Consider the following 20993-nt stretch of genomic DNA (forward strand, 5'->3'; position numbering starts at 1 on the left):
GGCCCTCACAGCCCGGCCCCCCAGCTCAGCCCCTCGGCCCTCACAGCCCGGCCCCTCGCACCCCACAGCCTGGGCCCCCCAGCCCGGCCCCCCAGGCCCCACATCCATTGAATCCAAGGGATCAAAGATCAGTTTTCTCCGCAGCCATTAGCATATTCACCACAGAGCATCCGCAATCCTCTGGGATAGAGAATTCCAAAGATTCACAAAATAAATAAATAAAGTCTTTTATTGTCACAAGTTGGCTTACATTAACACTGCAATGAAGGAAACTTCTGGTAACGGCGGGCGGGAGGCAGTCACACATTGGAGGGCTCCCGCTCGGGAATAGGAATTTCAGAGTTTTACCGCCCAGTCCCGGGGGCAACGCAGGCTGAAAAGGCTGTAAGAAGGCACAGGGAGGAGAAATGTCCAAGTTTGGGAGAACAACGGCCGTGAGAAAGGGGGTTAATGAAAGTCTGCCGGTGAGTGGGAAAGTCAGCGCAGGAACTGTAAGGAAAGCGGAGGCTGGAGCACCCGGGGAGGCCGCATCGCTCACAGCAGAAGAAATGACCGAAGTGATGGCTGTGGAACAGTTCCCAAAGCACATGGGAGCGATGAAGAAAGAGATGGGAAAGATTCACCGGAAGATTCCTTCTTTGTAGTGTTAATATAAGCCTACTTGTGACAATAAAAGGTTATTTATTTATTTATTTTGTGAATCTTTGAAGGTGCTGGTGGAGGAGGCGATTGCCCCGGTGAGGGTGGCGGTATCAAGCACAGCGGCGGAGGTGGGGGAGCAAGGTGAGACACTGAAGGAAGTGGAAGAGGCATTATCGCAGCACAGTGATCAACTCACCTCGATGGGGAAGGAGATGCGGAAGGTGATAGAGACCAACAAGGGTCTGCCAGCCAAAATGGAAGATCTGGGAAACAGATCCAGGCGACAGAATCTGTGGATTGTGGGTCTGCCCAAAGGGCTGGAAGGCCCGAGGCCGACGGAGTATTTTGCCACGATGTTGGCAGAGCTATTGGGGGAGGGGGAGGATCTCTCTCGATACGAGCTGGATCGGGCTCATCAGTCGTGGAAGCCTATAGCAAAGGCAAGTGAGCCGCCAAAAGTAGTAACTGTGTGTTTCCGTAGGTATGGCGTGAAGGAGAAGGTCCTGTGCTGGGCAAAGCAGAAGCGGGGGGTGCAGTGGGCTGGAGCTGGTATACGCATATACCGGGACTTTACGGTGGAGCTGGCGAGAAGGCGGGCTGTCTTCAGCTGGGTGAAGAAGGCACTGTACATCAGCAAGGTGCATTGTATATCCAGCTAAATTGAGGGTGACCTACAAGCTCAAGGACTTTTATTTTGGAACGGCGGAAGCAGCGGAGGATTTTTCGAAGGCAGAAGGACTGTGGCAGAATTAAGAAATGGTCATGTACCGATGTAGCCTCATGTAATTTTATTTTTTCACTGCGTGTTGGTGTATGTACTAAATGAGTCGACGGCTGTATATTTGGACAAGGGAAGAGTTGGGATTTTCATTTGCAATGATGGTTCTTTGGGGTGTGGGTGTGTATGCGGGGGTCTGTGCTGAAGGGGATTTCTTGGTTTTTCCTGGGACCGGGCAAGGGGGAAGGAGACCCGGGCGGGGGCCTCCACGCTGGCCGGTTTAAGCCGGCCAGTGAACGGGAGTGAGGTGGGGGGAGGGGCTGCGGCCATCGGAGCCTGGCAGAACAGGTTTCGGTGAGTATAGCCGGGGTGAAAAGTTGGGGGAAGGAACCGAGGGTGGGGGGGAAGAGTTTACAAGAGGAAGTGGAGGGGAGGAGTCTGGGAGGTGGGTGGGAGGGGGTGTCTACAATTCATGGGTGTCATTCACGGTACTCTTTTGGGGATTGGATGGCGTTGAATATTAGGGGGGGGGGGGTGGACTGTATATGTCAATGGTGACCATAGGCGATTCCTGATTCCTTTTTCTTGTTTCCTTTTTTTTCCACCTCAGGAGGTTTTGTTTTATTTGATGCTTATATTGTCAGGTGGGCCATTGTTTGGGACGGTGGGAGGATGGGATTGTTGTTGTTAATAAGGGGATTGACATTGTATTTGTTACCGTTTACTGTTTGTTGGTGGGGTGTAAATTCTGAAGAAAATGTGAAAATGGAGAATAAAAATATTTTCAAAAAAACACTGCAATGAAGTTACTGTGAAAAGCCCCTAGTCGTCACATTCCGGCATCTGTTCGGGTGCACAGAGGGAGAATTCTGAATTCTCAGCTGGTATGGGAATTGAACCCACGCTGCTGGCCTTGTTCTGCATCACAAACCAGCTGTCTAGCCCACTGAGCTAAACCAGCCCGAGATACTTCACATTTGAGTGAAGTAGTTTCTTCTCATCTCAGTCCGAAACAATCAGCCCCTTTTCTGAAACTGTGTTGGTGTTTCAGACTCCCGTCCAGGGGAAACAGTCAAAATCTCTCCTTTTAAACCCTTTCTGAATCTGTAGGTTTCAATGAGATCCCCTCTTATTCTTCCAAAGTTCAGAAGGTTTAGATCCAATTTATTCAGCCACTTGTCAGACGATAACTCTCTCACCCTATCACACAAACGAGCAATGTGTCTGTGAATTTCAGTGCCAATGTGTTGCTCAGCATGTCAGCTAGCGGATCATATCAATCAACACGCTCCTTCCACTGTTCATGACAGCCTAAATAATCCTCAATTTGTTGATAACAGGCTCGCGGTGTGGCACCTTTATGTGAACTAGACGCTACATATATTCACACACGAGTCAAGCTGTGTAATGAACTCCAATTGGCTTTATTGGTTGGCCAATTGGAGTATGAGCTCCCTCAATGGTAGCTCATTGAGGGGGCCCATATAATTACCTGTGTAGGCTTTGTGAGCCAGTCTTAAGTTGACTGGAGTGCTAGCAGCACTGTTTGTAGCTGCTCCTGTAATATCGTTATTGTAAATAAATATTGGTGTGGTGACGGAACTCCTGCCTCCCGTGGATTACTACAAGCTGCCTGGTTGAAATTTCGAACAAGACTTGGCAGTTAATTGTCAGTCACCATTAACTCGTGTATTCTCCATGGCAATGCCTCTGCCAATCAGAGTCCACTTACCAACCAATCAGCATTCTCTTCTCATACAGTATAAATTTGTTGTTTCTTATTACAATGGCATTCTTGCGATTTGTCTTGATGAGTGTGAGATGAAAAGCTTCAACGAAAATGTCTTGCTTTTTAGAAAGGTGCTAGAATCTAATCTAAAGGATAGACAACTGGTACTTAGAAAATAATGGTGAGATTGTAAAGAGTTTACATGGATTTATGAAAAGACAATCATGTTTGACAAACCAGTTGGAGTTTGTTGAGGATGTTATCACCAGAATAAATAAGGGAGAACCAGTGGATGTGGTGTATTTGGATTTTCAGAAAGCTTTTGATAAGATCCCACACAGGAAATCAGTAAACAAAATTACAGCACATGGGATTGGGGGAAATGTCCTGCCATGGATTGAGAATTGATTAACAGACAGGAAACATAGAGTAGGGATAAACGGATTGTTCTCAGGTTGGTACGGTGTGACTAATGGGATACCAATGAAGGTCCAGCCTTCTCAACCTTGCCTCTCGCTTGAGGTGTGGTGACCCTCAGGTTAAACCATCACCAGTCAGCTCTCACCCTCAAAGGGGAAAGCAGCCAATGGTCACCTGGGACTATGGCAAATTCACCTTTACCAGGATCAGTGTTTGGGGACTCAGCTGGTCAGAACCCATATCAACCAAATATAATATTTCCAAGTTTGCTGATGACACAATATTTGGTGGGAATGTGAGTTATGAGGAGGATACAAGGAGGCTTCAAGGCGATTCAGACAGGTTAAGTAAGTGGGCAAGACCATGGCAGATGGATTATAATGCAGAAAAATGTGAGGTTATCCACTGTGGTAAGAAAAACAGAAATGCAGAGCATTTCTTAAATGGAGAGTCTGGGAAGCGTTAATGTCCAAAGGGACCATGGTGATCTTGTTCATCAATCACTGAAAGCTGACATTCCGGTGCAGCAATAATTAGGAAAGTTAATGTCAGCCTTTAGTGAAAGAAGGTTTGAGTAGAGGAGTCAGTCTTGCTGCAGTTGGGTAGGGTCCCAGTTACACCTGGAGGATTGCGTGAAGGTTTGGTCTCCTTATCTAGGAATGATATGCTGGCCATTGAGGGAGAGAACAAAGCTTCACCAGACTAATCCCTGGGATTGCAGAGCTTCCCAATAAGGAAATATTGAGGAGACTGGACCTGTATTCTCAGCAGTTCAGAAGAATGAGAGATAATCTGATTGAAGTGTACATACTGGTTACAGTGCTGGACAGGGTAAATGCAGGTGGGATGTTTCCCTGGCAGGGGGTCTCGTACCAAGGCACACAGTCTCAGTATAAATGGCAGCTGTTTCCCTGGCAGGGGGTCTCGAACCAAGGCACACAGTCTCAGTATAAATGGCAGCTGTTTCCCTGGCAGGGGGGTCTCGTACCAAGGCACACAGTCTCAGTATAAATGGCAGCTGTTTCCCTGGCAGGGGGGTCTCGTACCAAGGCACACAGTCTCAGTATAAATGGCAGCTTCTTTAGGATTGAGATGAGGAGTTTCTTTACTCAGAGGCTGGTCTCGCCCCCAGAGGGCTGTCGAGGCTGAATATTTTCAAAGAAAATGTCAATAGATTTCTAAATACCTTTGACATCCAGGGGACAGTGTGGGAAAAGGGATTGTGGTCAAAGATAAGCCAATATCTAGTTAAACAGTGGAGCAGGCTCAAGGGGCTGAATGGCCACTCCTACCCCTAGGAGTAACTGGGAAATGTTGATATTTACACGAATCGGGGTTTCCTTATACACAAATTACAGAAAGATAGTTTATGGATACGCTAATTAATCAGAAAAGCAAATAGCCTTCAGTACAAAAGAATAATAGTAAATAAGTCTTACTGCAATTAGAATCATAAAATCTCTAAAGTGCAGAAGGAGGCCATTCGGCCCATCAAGTCCGCACCACCCCCTAGAAAGAGCACCCTAACCAGGCCCACGCCCCGACCCCATCCCCTTAACCCCACTTAACCTTTTGGACACTAAGGGCAATTTAGCATAGCCAGTCCATGTAACCTGCACATCTTGGACTGTGAGAGGAAACCGGAGCACCCGGAGGAAACCCACACAGACACGGGGGGAACGTGCAGACTCCACACAGTAACCCAAGGCTGGAATTGAACCCGGGTCCCTAGAGCTGAGGGAGCAGTGCTAACCACTGTGCTACCATGTCGCCCCTAATTGTATAGGTACACGATGAGGTAACACCTGGAATACTTGTAGTTCGGATCTCCCTCCTGAAGAAAGGGTAAACTTACCTTCGAGAGGATGCAACCAAGATTCAATAGATTGTTTCCTGAGGTGAAGGGATTGGCCAACAAACAATGATTGACTAGATTCCCTGGGGTTTATTAGAATGAGATCACATTGAAACACGGAAACTTCAGAAGATGGTTTGACAGAATAGATGCTGAGAGGCTGTTTATCTGGGCTACAGAGTTTAGAACTGGGGACATTAATCTCACAATTTAGCACTAATCTGAGTAACATTTCTCCCTCAAGTGGGTTGTGAATCTTTGAAATTCTCTAACCTGGAGATCTGGGCTTGCTCAATAGATGAGTTTATTTAAGACTTATTTAAGACTGCATTTGGAGATTAAAGGAATCAAAGGGTTAGAGCAGGAAGGTGAAGATGCTGAAGAATCGGCCATATTCGGATTAATGGAGGAGCAGTCTCGAAGGGCTGAATGGCCTGCTCCTCTTCCATTTCTTCTATACAATCTATACTACTGTTTGCAAAACCAACCTAATCCCGCCCATACCATGGGCTCATTGCTAAGTCTCCAGATCAATAATATTAACTCATTTTCTCCTACAGGCTCCGATCTGTACACGCTCACCTGCACAAGCTCACCTGCACGCGCTCACCTGCTAACGCTCACCTGCACATGCTCACCTGCACACGCTCACCTGCACGTGCTCACCTGCACGTGCTCACCTGCACACGCTCACCTGCACACATCCACCTGCACACGCTCTCCCGCACACTCACCTGCACACGCTCACCTGCACCGCTCACCTACACACGCTCACCTGCACACGCTCACCTGCACACGCTCACCTGCACACGCTCACCTGCACACGCTCACCTGCACCGCTCACCTGCACACGCTCACCTGCACACACTCTCCTGCACCGCTCACCTGCACATGCTCACCTGCACATGCTCACCTGCACACGCTCACCTGCACACGCTCACCTGCACACACTCTCCTGCACCGCTCACCTGCACACGCTCACCTGCACCGCTCACCTGCACACGCTCACCTGCACACGCTCACCTGCACACACTCTCCTGCACCGCTCACCTGCACATGCTCACCTGCACATGCTCACCTGCACACGCTCACCTGCACACACTCTCCTGCACCGCTTACCTGCACACGCCCACCTGCACACGCTCACCTGCACACACTCTCCTGCACCGCTTACCTGCACACGCCCACCTGCACACGCTCACCTGCACCACTTACCTGCACACGCTCACATGCACACGCTCACCTGCTAACGCTCACCTGCTAACGCTCACCTGCTAACGCTCACCTGCACACGCTCACCTGCATACGCTCACTTGCACACGTTCACCTGCACCGCTTACCTGCACACGCTCACCTGCACACGCTCACTTGCACACGCTCACCTGCACCGCTTACCTGCACACGCTCACGTGCACACGCTCACCTGCACCTGTACACGCTCACCAGCACATGTTCACCTGCACACATTCGCCTGTGCCATCAAATGCTCACCGGTACACGCTCACCCTTACCTGCACATGCTCGCCTGCACATCTTCACCTGTACAGACTCACCTGCACAACTCACCTGCACACGTTCACCTGCACACGCTCACCTGCACATGCTCACCTGCACACGCTCACCTGTACCTGTACATGCTCACCTGCGCACACACTCACCTGCACACGCTCACCTGCACACGCTCACTTGCACACGCCCACCTATACACGCTCACCTGTACACGCTCACCAGTACACGCTCACCTGTACACGCTCACCAGTACACGCTCACCTGCACATGCTCACCTGCACATGCTCACCTGTACATGCTCACCTGTACATGCTCACCTGTACATGCTCACCTGTACATGCTCACCTGTACATGCTCACCTGTACATGCTCACCTGTACATGCTCACCTGTACATGCTCACCTGTACATGCTCACCTGCACATGCTCACCTGCACATGCTCACCTGCACATGCTCACCTGTACATGCTCACCTGTACATGCTCACCTGCACATGCTCACCTGCACATGCTCACCTGCACATGCTCACCTGCACATGCTCACCTGCACATGCTCACCTGCACATGCTCACCTGCACATGCTCACCTGCACATGCTCACCTGTGCTTTCTCTTTTTTTTTGGTGGAGACAGGACCTGGTCATCGGTAGGCACCTTGTGAATGATGGAAGATTCCTTCACTGCAAACTCATACACCTGGAGAGAGGACACAGGATTTGTTTAGCTTCAGGCTGCTCTTTCAGAGGTTCAGTGCAATCTTGATGGGCCGAATGGCCTCCTTCGGCACTGTAAGGATTCTATGGTTCTTGGTTTAAACGTGGATCACAACAGGTCGATCCTCTCCCGCCCTATTTTCTTGCCATTTCAAGTTGTCATTCGTCCTCACCAGTTAGACAACATACTGTGTGGAACTCTTTATCCTTTGGAAGTAACATTGAATGTATCCCCCTAATCACGGAATCCTCAACAACTATCACATGACACTTCTCTGACTCGTCCCCTCACTTCAGACTTCACACTGCTCCAAAGTGCCGTGATCCACATTCCATCTTTTGATAGTCTTTATCCTCACATCACAGGGACAAGGCACATCGGAGCTGTGCTTTAGCACAGAGAACATTACAGCGCAGCACGGGCCCTTCGGCCCTCGATGTTGCACCGACCTGTGAAACCATCTGAAGCCTATCTGACCTACACTATTCCATTTTCATCCATATGTCTATCCAGTGACCACTTAAATGCCCTTAAAGTTGGCGAGTCTACTACTATTGCAGGCAGGCCGTTCCACATCCCTACTACTCTCTGAGTAAAGAAACTGCCTCTGACATCTGTCCTATATCTACCACCCCTCAATTTAAAGCTGTGTCCCCTCGTGTTGGTCATCACCATCCGAGGAAAAAGACTCTCACTGTCCACCCTATCTAACCCTCTGACTATCTTATATGTCTCTATTAAGTCACCTCTCAGCCTTCTCCTCTCTAACGAAAACAACCTCAAGTCCCTGAGCCTTTCCTCGTAAGACCTTCCCTCCATACCAGGCAACATCCTAGTAAATCTCCTCTGAACCCTTTCCAAAGCTTCCACATCCTCCGTATAATGTGGTGACCAGAACTGCACGCAGTACTCCAGGTATGGCCGCACCAGAGTTATGTACAGCTGCAGCATGACCTTGTGGCTCCGAAACTCAATCCCCCTGCTGATAAAGGCTAGCACACCATATGCCTTCTTAACAGCCCTATTAACCTGGGTGGCAACTTTCAGGGATTTATGTACCTGGATGCCGAGATCTCTCTGTTCATCTACACTACCAAGAATCTTGCCATTAGCCCAGTACTCTGCATTCCTATTACTCCTTCCAAAGTGAACCACCTCACACTTTTCCGCATTAAACTCCATCTGCCACCTCTCAGCCCAGCTCTGCAGCTTATCTATGTCCCTCTGTAACCTATAACATCCTTCAGCACTATCCACAACTCCACCGACCTTCGTGGCATCTGCAAATTTACTAACCCATCCTTCTACACCCTCTTCCAGGTCATTTATAAAAATGACAAACAGCAGTGGCCCCAAAACAGATCCTTGCAGTTCACCACTAGTAACTGAACTCCAGGATGAACATTTGCCATCAACCACCACCCTCTGTCTTCTTTCAGCTAGCCAATTACTGATCCAAACCGCTAAATCACCTTCAATCCCATACTTCCTTATTTTCTGCAATAGCCTACCGTGGGGAACCTTATCAAACGCCTTACTGAAATCCATATACACCACATCAACTGCTTTACCCTCATCCACCTGTTTGGTCACCTTCTCAAAAAACTCAATAAGGTTTGTGAGACATGACCTACCCTTCACAAAACCGTGTTGAGTATCGCTAATCAACTTGTTCTTTTCAAGATGATTATAAACCTTTTCCAAAATTTTACCCACAACCGAAGTAAGGCTCGCAGGTCTATAATTACCAGGGTTATCTCTACTCCCCTTCTTGAACAAGGGGACAACATTTGCTATCCTCCAGTCTTCTGGCACTATTCCTGTCGACAAAGACGACATAAAGATCAAGGACAAAGGCTCTGCAATCTCCTCCCTGGCTTCCCAGAGAATCCTAGGATAAATCCCATCTGGCCCAGGGGACTTATCTATTTTTACACTTTCCATAATTGCTAACACCTCCTCCTTGTGAACCTCAATTCCATCTATCCTGGTCGACTGAACCTGAGTGTTCTCCTCGACAACATTGTCTTTCTCCAGTGTAAACACTGACAAAAAATATCCATTTAACGCTTCCCCTATCTCCTCTGATTCCACACACAACTTTCCACTACTATCCTTGATTGGCCCTAATCTTACTCTAGTCATTCTTTTGTTCCTTTAGGATCAGTTTCTCTAATTCTCATCTTTACGTTACTGGTCACACTGTCCCCAGTCTTTACCTGCAGCTTCCAACTAGATGTTACCAAAATCTGGAGCAAACTGTCCAGGAACTCCTCCCTCTCCCTCATGTATCGGAGTCTCTCCAACTCGCATTAGCTCCAATGGATCTGAGCCAGGGAGATTGGGGATGAGGACTGTAGCTGTGGTCACACTGGACAATCTCACTATTCACAAACTCCCACATACTGCAGTCGAGACACATCACTTGCTCTAACACATCTTAACCTGGATTAGTTATTAATACGTTTTTGTCTGTTTTAACAAAAACACAGAATTTTAAATGCTTATTGTCTCAAGTAAATTTCACAAACTATCACCTGTATTAAAAGTAGCATCTTCCCCTCTACACTAAATTCTCAACTGGCGTAACATTCACGCTGTGTATTAAAGCTCAGTAACTGTTGTGGAAACACTCTGCCCACCTGTCTGCAACACTTGGTTTTGATCAGTTTAGCAATGGCACAGAAGTTGTTGAAATATGTTCCATGCAAGACCCGGAACAGTGATTCCTCGGCGCTGATCCAGGTCACATGCTCTGGGATTGCACTGTGCTCATCCAATTCAGGATCCTCGCTCTGCCAGGGGGTCTCGCTTTGCCCAGGAGTCTCGCTCTGCCAGGGGGTCTCGCTTTGCCCAGGGGTCTCGCTCTGCCCGTCACAGACATCATCTGGCTCACACTGTCCAGCCATTGGCTTCAGTTTGACTGGTGTTTGACTCCGGGAACTTCCCTCTGACAAATCTGGAACACAAACACTGATTGAGTTACTGTGTGGAACTGATGGAGGGGTTCACTGGGTTTAGATCCTGGGGGGAGGGTGAATGGGGGGGTGGGAGGTTTGGTTTATGACCTACCTGAAAAGCTCTGGGAGTTTTCGCCACTGCATTCCCGATCACTGTCACCATCTTTCATCTCACTGACTGCAATGGAGGAGGCGCTGGTCTGGCCCCAGTTACTATGGTGATGTTTTCTGCGCCGTCCTGCGGTTCGTTTTGCTCGTGTTTTATTTTGAATGGTGGATAGAGAGGCAGAAAACTCCTTGGCTCCATCCTGAGTCCAAGAATAGGGAAGAAATCAGGATCATTATCGACCACAAACTCCACATCATAACCAGGCAGCAACTCAGCAAACCCAACAGGAGAGAGATGGCTTCAGTATTAATACCTCCCTGAAACGCCCCTCTGCCTCATTCTCCTGCCCCCCTCCCTTCTCTCCAACCTATCCTCCCCCCTCTCCTCCTCCCCCTCTCCTCCTCCCCCTCTCCTCCTCCCCCTCCTCCCCCTCTCCTCCTCCCCTCTCCTCCTCCCCCTCCTCCCCCTCTCCTCCTCCCCCTCTCCTCCAACCCCCTCCTCCTCCCCCTCTCCTCCTCCCCCTCTCCTCCTACCCTCTCCTCCTCCCCTCTCCTCCTCCCCCTCTCCTCCTTCCCCTCTCCTCCTCCCCTCTCCTCCTCCCCTCTCCTCCTCCCCCCTCCTCCTCCCCCCTCCTCCTCCCCCTCTCCTCCTACCCCCTCCTCCTCCCCCTCTCCTCCTACCCCCTCCTCCTCCCCCTCTCCTCCTCCCCCTCTCCTCCTCCCCCTCCTCCTACCCCCTCTCCTCCTCCTCGCCTCCTACCCCCTCCTCCTCCCCCTCTCCTCCTCCCCCCTCTCCTCCTCCCCCTCTCCTCCTACCCCCCTCCTCCCCCTTCCTCCTCCTACCCCTTGCTCCCCCTCTCCTCCTCCCCCTCTCCTCCTCCTACCCCCTCCTCCTCCTCCTACCCCCTCCTCCCCCTCTCCGCCTCCCCCTCTTCTCACCTTTTCCTCCTCCCCCTCTCCTCCTCCCCCCTCTTCTCACCTTTTCCTCCTCCCCCCTCCTCCTACCCCTTCCTCCTCCCCCCTCTTTACACCTTTTCCTCCTCCCCCTCTCCTCCTCCTACCCCCTCCTCCTCCCCCTCCTCCTCTAGCAGGGTCTGTTTAGCACACTGGGCTAAATCGCTGGCTTTGAAAGCAGACCAAGCAGGCCAGCAGCACGGTTCGATTCCCGTAGCAGCCTCCCCGAACAGGTGCTGGAATGTGGTGACTAGGGGCTTTTTACAGTAACTTCATTGAAGCCTACTCGTAACAATAAGCAATTTTCATTTCATTTTCATTTCCTACCCCCTCCTCCTCCCCCCTCTCCTCAGCTTTCTCCTTTTTCTTTTCACTCCTTCATTCCCCTCCCCTTCCTCCTCTCTTTCCTTCACTCCCCTCCCCATCTTTCCTGTGCACCTTGCCCCTCCTCCACCCTTGTCAAATAATGAACCCCAAAACACTGACAGACTGGGTGGGACTACACCACCTGTAGCCATGGAGTGAGCGGCTCCATAAACCTGAAAGAATGGACAGTGACATTGTATTTGCTCAGAGGAACTCCCAGTGTATAAAATAAAATGTTTGCTCACCAGCAGCATGAAGCAGTCTGTGCCGCAGGGTGTTGTTTCCACCAATATCTCTTTATTTTTCCGTTTATACATATTTGGTGTTGCATGAAAAGCTGCAAAATGAGGAACCAAGTTGTAACAAATCCAGCATTGAGCACAGGCCCTGTACAATAGACAATCACACAGACTGACAATGCACTCATACCGGTAACTAAACCGTGGGAGCAGCCCTGTGATAGACACAGCAGTCATATCACAAAAGGATCTGATCTAAGCTCTGCAGTCCTGCCACATCCAGCCGTGAATGGTGTTGGACAATTAAACAACTCACTGGAGGAGGCGGCTCCACAAATATCCCCATCCTCAATGATGGCAACTTTATCAAATGCCTTCTAAAAATCTAAGGGCACGATTCTCCGCCCCCCATGCCGGGTGGGAGAATAGCGGGAGGGCCTCCTGACATTTTTCACGCCCTCCCGCTATTCTCCCCCCCTCCCCCCTCCCTCCCCCCCCCCCCCCCGCCCGACCCACCCCACGAATCGCTGCTCGCCGTTTTTTACGGCGAGTGGCGATTCTCCGAGGCCGATGGGCTGAGCAGACGGGCCTTCACGCCCGTTTCAACACGGCAGCAAACACACCTGCTCGCTGCCGTCGTGAAATGGGCACCAGATGCCCGTTTGGGGCATCCAGGGTCCCGATTGGGGCGGGAGCACCGCGACTGTGCTCCGGAGGGGACAAGCCCGCGATTGGTGCCCACCGATCGTCGGGCCTGCGTTCAAAGCCCGGCAAGATCAAGCGGGGCGGCTGAGGGAAAAGACGGGAACCGCGCATGTGCGGCTGACGTCATCGGCTGCGTCAGCCGACGTGACACGTGGCGTGCGGCCTTGACGACCGTCGTCAAGGACGCGCCACCATGATGCACGGGGCCACACTCCTAGCTCCGCCCGGGGGGGGGGGAGAATCGGCCCTGGAAGTGGGCGTGAAGGCTGCCGTGGGTCACGGCCTGTCCCACGGCAGCCTTTACGATTCTCTGCATTTGCGGAGAATCTCGCCCTAAGTCTATCCACCGGTTCCCCTTTATTTACAGCACCGGTTACTTCGTCAAAGAACTCCAATAAATTGGTAAACAAGATTTACCTTGAATTTTTCTCTAAGTGCTTGGCTAAAAACAATTTTTTAAAAAATTTAGAGTACCCAATTATTCTTTTCCAATTAAAGAACAATTTAGAGTGGCCAATCCACCTAACCTGCACATCTTTGGGCTGTGGGAGTGAGACCCACGCAGATATGGGGAGAATGTGCAAACTCCACACGGACAGTGACCCAGGGGCCGGGATTCGAACCCAGGTCCTCAGTGCCGCAGTCCCAGTGCTAACCACTGCGCCACCGTGCTGCCCTTGTCTGAAACTTGTATAAACCCCAACAAATACTGAGGACAAAAAGCATCAGCTGCCCCCCACCCTAACCCCTCGGTATCACATTCCCCTCTCACCACATTTCTAATTTTTACTCTTTGTAATGATGCACTCCATTGACAGTGCCACCACGTTCTAGTCACAATAGCAGCACACACACACACACACACACACACTCACACACTCACACTCACACTCACACACACACACTCATACACGCACACTCACACACACACACACACACTCACACACTCACACACTCACACACTCACACACTCACACTCACACACTCACACACTCACTCACACTCACACACACTCACTCACACACTCACACACACACACTCACTCACACTCACACACACACACTCACACACACACACACACACACACACACTCACACACACTCACACACTCACGCACTCACACACTCACACACACTCACACTCACACTCACACTCATACTCATACTCACACTCACACAACAAAAACAAAGGCATACATTTACACACTTGCCAGGCATGTTTACACAGAAAATGGATTCCATTTGCCATCATCCCTGGTTGTGACTGAGCCAAGGGAGGTCTGTGTTGGCCCAGAGTGGCAAAGTGGTGGGTAAGGGTGTTGGATGGAGGATTTGTGGCAGACTGGGTTACAGCAGGACTGGTTGGCCTTGGAGAGAGAATCGCTAATGTGGTTCAAAGGACTAATAATTAGCTCAGGAATCCTTCCATCACTTCCACACTATTCCCCACGGAAAACATTGTGCGTGTGAAGATTGATAAAATTAAATTCTTCGTGGGCAGGGAAAGGACAAGGGAACAAAGAGTTTCGATGCTGGATAATTTATTTCTCTACAATATTTTCCTGTTTCCATTTGTGTTCTTCCCAGTTCATTAATAGTTTAATTGACAGCTGCTGCTCCGGCCCCTACCCCCCCCCCCCCCCCCCTCAGCCCCTACCCCCCCAGCCCCGACCCCCTCCCCCCTTCCCCCTCAGCCCCTACCCCTCAGCCCATATCCCCTCCCCCCCCAGCCCCGACCCCTCCCCCCTTCCCCTACCCCCTACCCCCTACCCCTCAGCCCATATCCCCTCCCCCCTCAGCCCCTACCCCCTCCCTCCTACCCCCTCAGCCCCTACCCCCTCCCTCCTACCCCGCTCCCCCTACCCCCTCAGCCCCTACCCCCCTCCCCCTACCCCCTCAGCCCCTACCCCCCTCCCCCCTCTCCCCCTCAGCCCCTACCCCCTCCCCCCTACCCCCTCAGCCCCTACCCCCCTCCCCCTACCCCCCTCCCTCCTACCCGCTCCCCCCTCCCCCTACCCCCTCAGCCCCTACCCCCTCAGCCTCTCCCCCCAGCCCCTACCCCCTCAGCCGCTACCCTCTCAGCCCCTACCCCCTCAGCCCCTACCCCCTCAGCTCCTACCCCTCAGCCCCTACCCCCCAGCACCTACCCCCCAGCCCCTACCCCCTCAGCCCCTACCCCCCAGCCCCTCCCCCTCCCCCCTCAGCCCTACCCCCAGCTCCTACCCCCTCACACCTACCCCCCTCAGCCCTCCCCCCTCAGCCCTAACCCCCTCAGCCCTCCCCCATCCCCGACCTCCCCTCAGGCCACTCCCCCCCTCCCCCTCCCCCCCAGCCCGTACCCCCCAGCCCCTACCCCCTCCCCCCACCCCCTCCCTCCTACCCCACAGCCCCTACCCCCCTCAGCCCCTATCCCCTCCCCTACCCCCTCCCCCTGCCCCCTACCCCCTCAGCACCTACCCCCTCCCCTCAGCCCCTACCCCTCAGCCCCTCCCGCTAACCCCCCTCAGCCCTTACCCCCTCAGCCCCTACCCCCCAGCCCCTACCCCTCCCCCTACCCCCTCAGCCCCTACCCCCCCAGCCCCTACCCCCCAGCCCCTACCCCTCAGCCCCTACCCCCTCAGCCCCTACCCCCTCAGCCCCTACCCCCCAGCCCCTACCCCTCAGCCCCTACCCCCTCAGCCCCTACCCCCTCAGCTCCTACCCCTCAGCCCCTAGCCCCTCAGCCCCTACCCCTCAGCCCCTACCCCCTCAGCCCCTACCCCCTCAGCCCCTACCCCCTCAGCTCCTACCCCTCAGCCCCTACCCCCCGAGCCCCTACCCCCTCAGCCCCTACCCCCTCAGCCCCTACCCCTCAGCCCCTACCCACTCAGCCCCTACCCACTCAGCCCCTACCCCTCAGCCCCTACCCCCCAGCCCCTACCCCTCAGCCCCTACCCACTCAGCCCCTACCCCTCAGCCCCTACCCCTCAGCCCCTACCCCTCAGCCCCTACCCCTCAGCCCCTACCCCCTCAGCCCCTACCCCCTCAGCCCCTACCCCCTCAGCCCCTACCCCCTCAGCCCCTACCCCCTCAGCCCCTCCCCCACAGCTCCTTCCCCTCAGCCCCTATTCCGAAGGTGACAGACAGCGGGACCCCGTCTCCAGGGAGACGGAAGGTGGACAAACAGGAATTATAGAACACTCGGTACTCACGGTGCAAGAAACAGTCATACTTGAAGCAACGTCTGCAGAAGAGGGTGTGGAAGGAATGTAGAGACTGCTTCCGCTGCACAGACTTGGCATTTGGTCCATCAATGTTTGGAGTGCACTCAGGGGGCATTGCGGAGGGATCACAGAGTTTAGTCAGCTCCCAGTACCTGGAAAACAGGCAGAGCGAATGTCACCAGCCATCACAGCCCCAAAACCTGGCAACCCGGAGTGGAGGGGCAACAAGGGGAGAGGGAACGAGGGGAGGGGGCTCCTCGAGGGGCGGGGAACCTCGAGGGGAGGGGAGAAAGTGGAGAGGCAACAAGGGGAGAGGGAACGAGGGGAGGGGGCCACAAAGGAGGGGGACCAGGATAGAGCAGTGAATGAGGGGAGGGGGGACATCGAGGGGAGGGAGGACTTCGAGGGAAGGGGGGACCTTGAGGGGAGGGGGACCTCGAGGGGAGGGGGACCTCGAGGGGAGGGGGGACAGAGGGAGGAGAGAAAGAGGAGGGGGAACAAGAGGAGGGACAGGAGAGGTGAGGCAACCAAGGGGAGGGGAAATTAAGGGGAGGGGCAAACCGAGGGGGAAACGAGTCGAGGGTGAATGGAAGGGAGGGGGAACAGAGTGAAGGGAAACTGATGGGGGAAATGAGGAAGAGAGGGGGAAATGGGGGGCACAAGGGGACAGCGCGCAGAAGGAGAGAGATAAAAGAGAATGGGAACGAGGGCCGAGGGACAAGGAGGAGGAAAAGAGGGAAAGAACACGAGGAGGATCAAGGAGGGGGAACGAGGGGAGAGGGATTGAACGGAGGAGGAAATGAAGGGAGGGAGAACGAGGGGAGGAATCCGGGTTCTCACTTCTCTCTCAGTTCCTTCGAGGAGCTCCTGTCTGGAAACATCATGGCAATGGCTCTGAAGATCTTGTCAGGTGGAAGCCTCGGGTTTGGCATCTCCCCGGAATCTGGAATATTTAGTTAGGCCAGGGTTACAGGAACTGGCACAGGCCCTCACAGCCCAGAATCTCAACCAATGAATTTTAATTATTCTGTAGATCACAGGCTGTATACACAGAATCAGAATAAAATCCTCCCCCCCCCCCCGCGACCCCCACAATGGGTCAGGTGGGGGTCTTTCCAAAGTCTGACTACAACTTAATGGTGGACAAGTATTATAATATTGTAATCCACTCCCACAATCCAATTGAAAGTCTGCTTTAAATTTAATGGGATTCCAGGATTCAGGAAATCTGGGAGTGAAACTGGGACTGGTGGTGGGTTTCAGGGAAATGCCCTTTCCAGCTGTGTCAGATCGCGGAGAGATGAATGCTTCCCAAATCCCTGAAACTCACCTTTGGCCTCTCCCCATTCTGAATTTTTTATTTAATTTTTCCAATTAAGGGGCAATTTAGCGTGGCCAATCCACTCACGCTGAACATCTTTGGGTTGTGGGGGCGAAACCCACGCAGACACGGGGAGAATGTGCAAACTCCACACGGACAGTGACCCAGAGCCGGGATCGAACCTGGGACCTCAGCGCCGTGAGGCAGCAGTGCTAACCACAGTGCTACCGTGCCGCCCTCTCTCCAGTGCGATTAGCTGAACCCCTAATCCCTTTGGACCCCAATTAGCAGCCCCAGAGACCCTCGTCTCCACCCCCACACACCCGCTGACTACCATCTAAACCTTTCTCCCCCAGCTGAATCCTGCCTTGTGAACCATCACAGGCAATCTGCCAATTATAACCAGCTGCCAAAGCAGTCAGGAAAATGATGAGAAGGTCATCCCATTAACTTTGTCAGACTCTTGACGTCTGTGGTTTCTGGATTCTTCTCCCTCATGAACTCCCTCCCTGTGGAAATATCAATCCAGCCGATTGGGTTAAAACATTCTGGTCACCCTGTCAGACTGAATACCTGAACCAAAGGCAGGATCAATGTAGATTTGCATTTATATATCACCTTTCACAACACAAAGCACTTCACAGACAATGAGACGCTTCTGTGTATAAACACTGTTCAAATGTAGGAAACGTGGGAGCCAATTGGACATAGCAAATTCCACAAACAGCAATTCAATAATGACGAGCTGAGTGACCTGCCTCATCACGAAAACCAGCTGTTCAATGCAATTTGCTAACACAGCCCTTCCCCGTCTCTGGTGGGGGGCAAGCAGCTCTGCATTAACTTCACACAAAAACCAACCGCTCCTTCATTGGGTCAGCGTCCTGCAACTCCCTCCCTAACAGCCCTGTGGGTGTCCCTCCCTAACAGCCCTGTGGGTGTCCCTAACAGCCCTGTGGGTGTCCCTAACAGCCCTGTGGGTGTCCCTCCCTAACAGCCCTGTGGGTGTCTCTAACAGCCCTGTGGGTGTCCCTAACAGCCCTGTGGGTGTCTCTCCCTAACAGCCGTGTGGGTGTCTCTCCCTAACAGCCCTGTGGGTGTCTCTAACAGCCCTGTGGGTGTCTCTCCCTAACAGCCCTGTGGGTGTCTCTCCCTAACAGCCCTGTGGGTGTCCCTAACAGCCCTGTGGGTGTCTCTCCCTAACAGCCCTGTGGGTGTCCCTAACAGCCCTGTGGGTGTCTCTCCCTAACAGCCCTGTGGGTGTCCCTAACAGCCCTGTGGGTGTCCCTAACAGCCCTGTGGGTGTCCCTCCCTAACAGCCCTGTGGGTGTCTCTCCCTAACAGCCCTGTGGGTCTCCCTCCCTAACAGCCCTGTGGGTGTCCCTCCCTAACAGCCCTGTGGGTGTCCCTAACAGCCCTGTGGGTGTCCCTAACAGCCCTGTGGGTGTCCCTCTCTAACAGCCCTGTGGGTGTCTCTCCCTAACAGCCCTGTGGGTGTCCCTCCCTAACAGCCCTGTGGGTGTCCCTCCCTAACAGCCCTGTGGGTGTCTCTCCCTAACAGCCCTGTGGGTGTCCCTCCCTAACAGCCCTGTGGGTGTCTCTCCCTAACAGCCCTGTGGGTATCCCTCCCTAACAGCCCTGTGGGTGTCCCTAACAGCCCTGTTGGTGTCCCTAACAGCCCTGTGGGTGTCCCTCCCTAACAGCCCTGTGGGTGTCCCTAACAGCCCTGTGGGTGTCCCTCCCTAACAGCCCTGTGGGTGTCCCTAACAGCCCTGTGGGTGTCCCTAACAGCCCTGTGGGTCTCCCTCCCTAACAGCCCTGTTGGTGTCCCTAACAGCCCTGTGGGTGTCCCTAACAGCCCTGTGGGTGTCCCTAACAGCCCTGTGGGTGTCCCTAACAGCCCTGTGGGGTCTCCCTAACAGCCCTGTGGGTGTCTCTCCCTAACAGCCCTGTGGGTGTCCCTCCCTAACAGCCCTGTGGGTCTCCCTAACAGCCCTGTGGGTGTCCCTCCCTAACAGCCCTGTGGGTGTCCCTAACAGCCCTGTGGGTGTCCCTAACAGCCCTGTGGGTGTCCCTCCCTAACAGCCCTGTGGGTGTCCCTAACAGCCCTGTGGGTGTCTCTCCCTAACAGCCCTGTGGGTGTCCCTAACAGCCCTGTGGGTGTCCCTAACAGCCCTGTGGGTGTCCCTCCCTAACAGCCCTGTGGGTGTCCCTAACAGCCCTGTGGGTGTCCCTAACAGCCCTGTGGGTGTCCCTAACAGCCCTGTGGGTGTCTCTCCCTAACAGCCCTGTGGGTGTCTCTCCCTAACAGCCCTGTGGGTGTCTCTCCCTAACAGCCCTGTGGGTGTCTCTCCCTAACAGCCCTGTGGGTGTCTCTCCCTAACAGCCCTGTGGGTGTCTCTCCCTAACAGCCCTGTGGGTGTCTCTCCCTAACAGCCCTGTGGGTGTCTCTCCCTAACAGCCCTGTGGGTCTCCCTCCCTAACAGCCCTGTGGGTCTCCCTAACAGCCCTGTGGGTGTCCCTAACAGCCCTGTGGGTGTCCCTCCCTAACAGCCCTGTGGGTGTCTCTCCCTAACAGCCCTGTGGGTGTCCCTAACAGCCCTGTGGGTGTCTCTCCCTAACAGCCCTGTGGGTGTCCCTCCCTAACAGCACAGTGGATGTACCGACACCATATTGACTGCAGCGGTTCAAGAAGACAGCTCACCACCACCTCCTCAAGGGCAATTAGGAATATACAACATACGTCAGCTTTGACTGCAATACCAACATCCGAACAATGAATTAAACAAACTCCCATCAGGAGGGGTCAGTGTACAGACTTACCATCCGCAATGGCCTGATTACTAGAATGGGATTCATCCTGTCCTCGTTTAATATTTTGGCTGCTGTTCCGAGCCACTAGCTTAGCTTCATCATCTGATTCCCGATTGAGACAGCGGACAAGCGCAGTGAATATCTCATCATTGATAAAATCACACTCTGCAAAACAATGAAGCATTAATTCTATCTGCTCAGCAAATATACACACATCTGGCAACGGGATATCCACAGTGCTGTTGGACTCCACACCCCGTGGTTACCTGCTCGGAAATATTGCAACATCATGAGAATCACTAACAATATTTCAGCACTTCCATTAGTGACTCACGGGGAACTCAAAACCCTTTGCTTCTTTCCAACAATCTTCCACAATCATACCCTCAGATTTTTCATCCAATTCACTCCCCCTCTCTCTCACTCATTCCCTATCTCATTTTCTCACCCAATCTCTCTCTGTCTCTCTCTCTGTCACTCTTTGTCTCTGTCACTCTTTGTCTCTGTCTCTCTCTCTCTGTCTCCCTCTCTCTTGCTCTCTCACTCCCTCTCTCTGTCTCTCTTTCTATCTCTCTCTCTGTCTCTCTCTCTGTGTGTCTCTCTCTCTGTGTCTCTCTCTCACTGTCTCTCTCTCAGTCTCTCTCTCACTGTCTCTCTCTCTGTCTCTCTCTCTCTCTGTCACTCTTTGTCTCTGTCTCTCCCTCTCTTTCTCCCTCTCTCTTGCTCTCTCACTCCCTCTCT

At 52.9% G+C, this 20993-nt stretch overlaps 1 protein-coding gene across 7 annotated transcripts in view; it reads right to left on the minus strand.

Moving 5' to 3' along the window:
• Window positions 1-20718, minus strand: part of LOC119954064 (histone-lysine N-methyltransferase EZH2-like) — a 43495-nt gene extending 22777 nt beyond the window's left edge. For 2 of the 7 annotated variants that reach the window (XM_038778878.1, XM_038778876.1), the window contains exons 1-7: window positions 20262-20715; window positions 16958-17060; window positions 16106-16269; window positions 12217-12308; window positions 10656-10851; window positions 10226-10542; window positions 7471-7565 (exon numbers count right to left, since the gene is read on the minus strand). In XM_038778878.1, the coding sequence (XP_038634806.1) occupies window positions 7471-7565; window positions 10226-10542; window positions 10656-10851; window positions 12217-12308; window positions 16106-16269; window positions 16958-17060; window positions 20262-20436 (1142 nt within the window). In that variant the 5' untranslated portion in view covers window positions 20437-20715. Of the gene's footprint in view, window positions 1-7470; window positions 7566-10225; window positions 10543-10655; window positions 10852-12216; window positions 12309-16105; window positions 16270-16957; window positions 17061-20261 lie in introns of all 7 variants that reach the window. The other 5 variants (XR_005458160.1, XM_038778873.1, XM_038778877.1 and 2 more) reach the window with 5 other exon arrangements.
• Window positions 20719-20993: the final 275 nt, after the last annotated feature.

This window comes from Scyliorhinus canicula, chromosome 19 (genome assembly GCF_902713615.1).
Source record: "Scyliorhinus canicula chromosome 19, sScyCan1.1, whole genome shotgun sequence".
In the NCBI taxonomy this organism is placed as follows: Eukaryota; Metazoa; Chordata; class Chondrichthyes; order Carcharhiniformes; family Scyliorhinidae; genus Scyliorhinus; species Scyliorhinus canicula.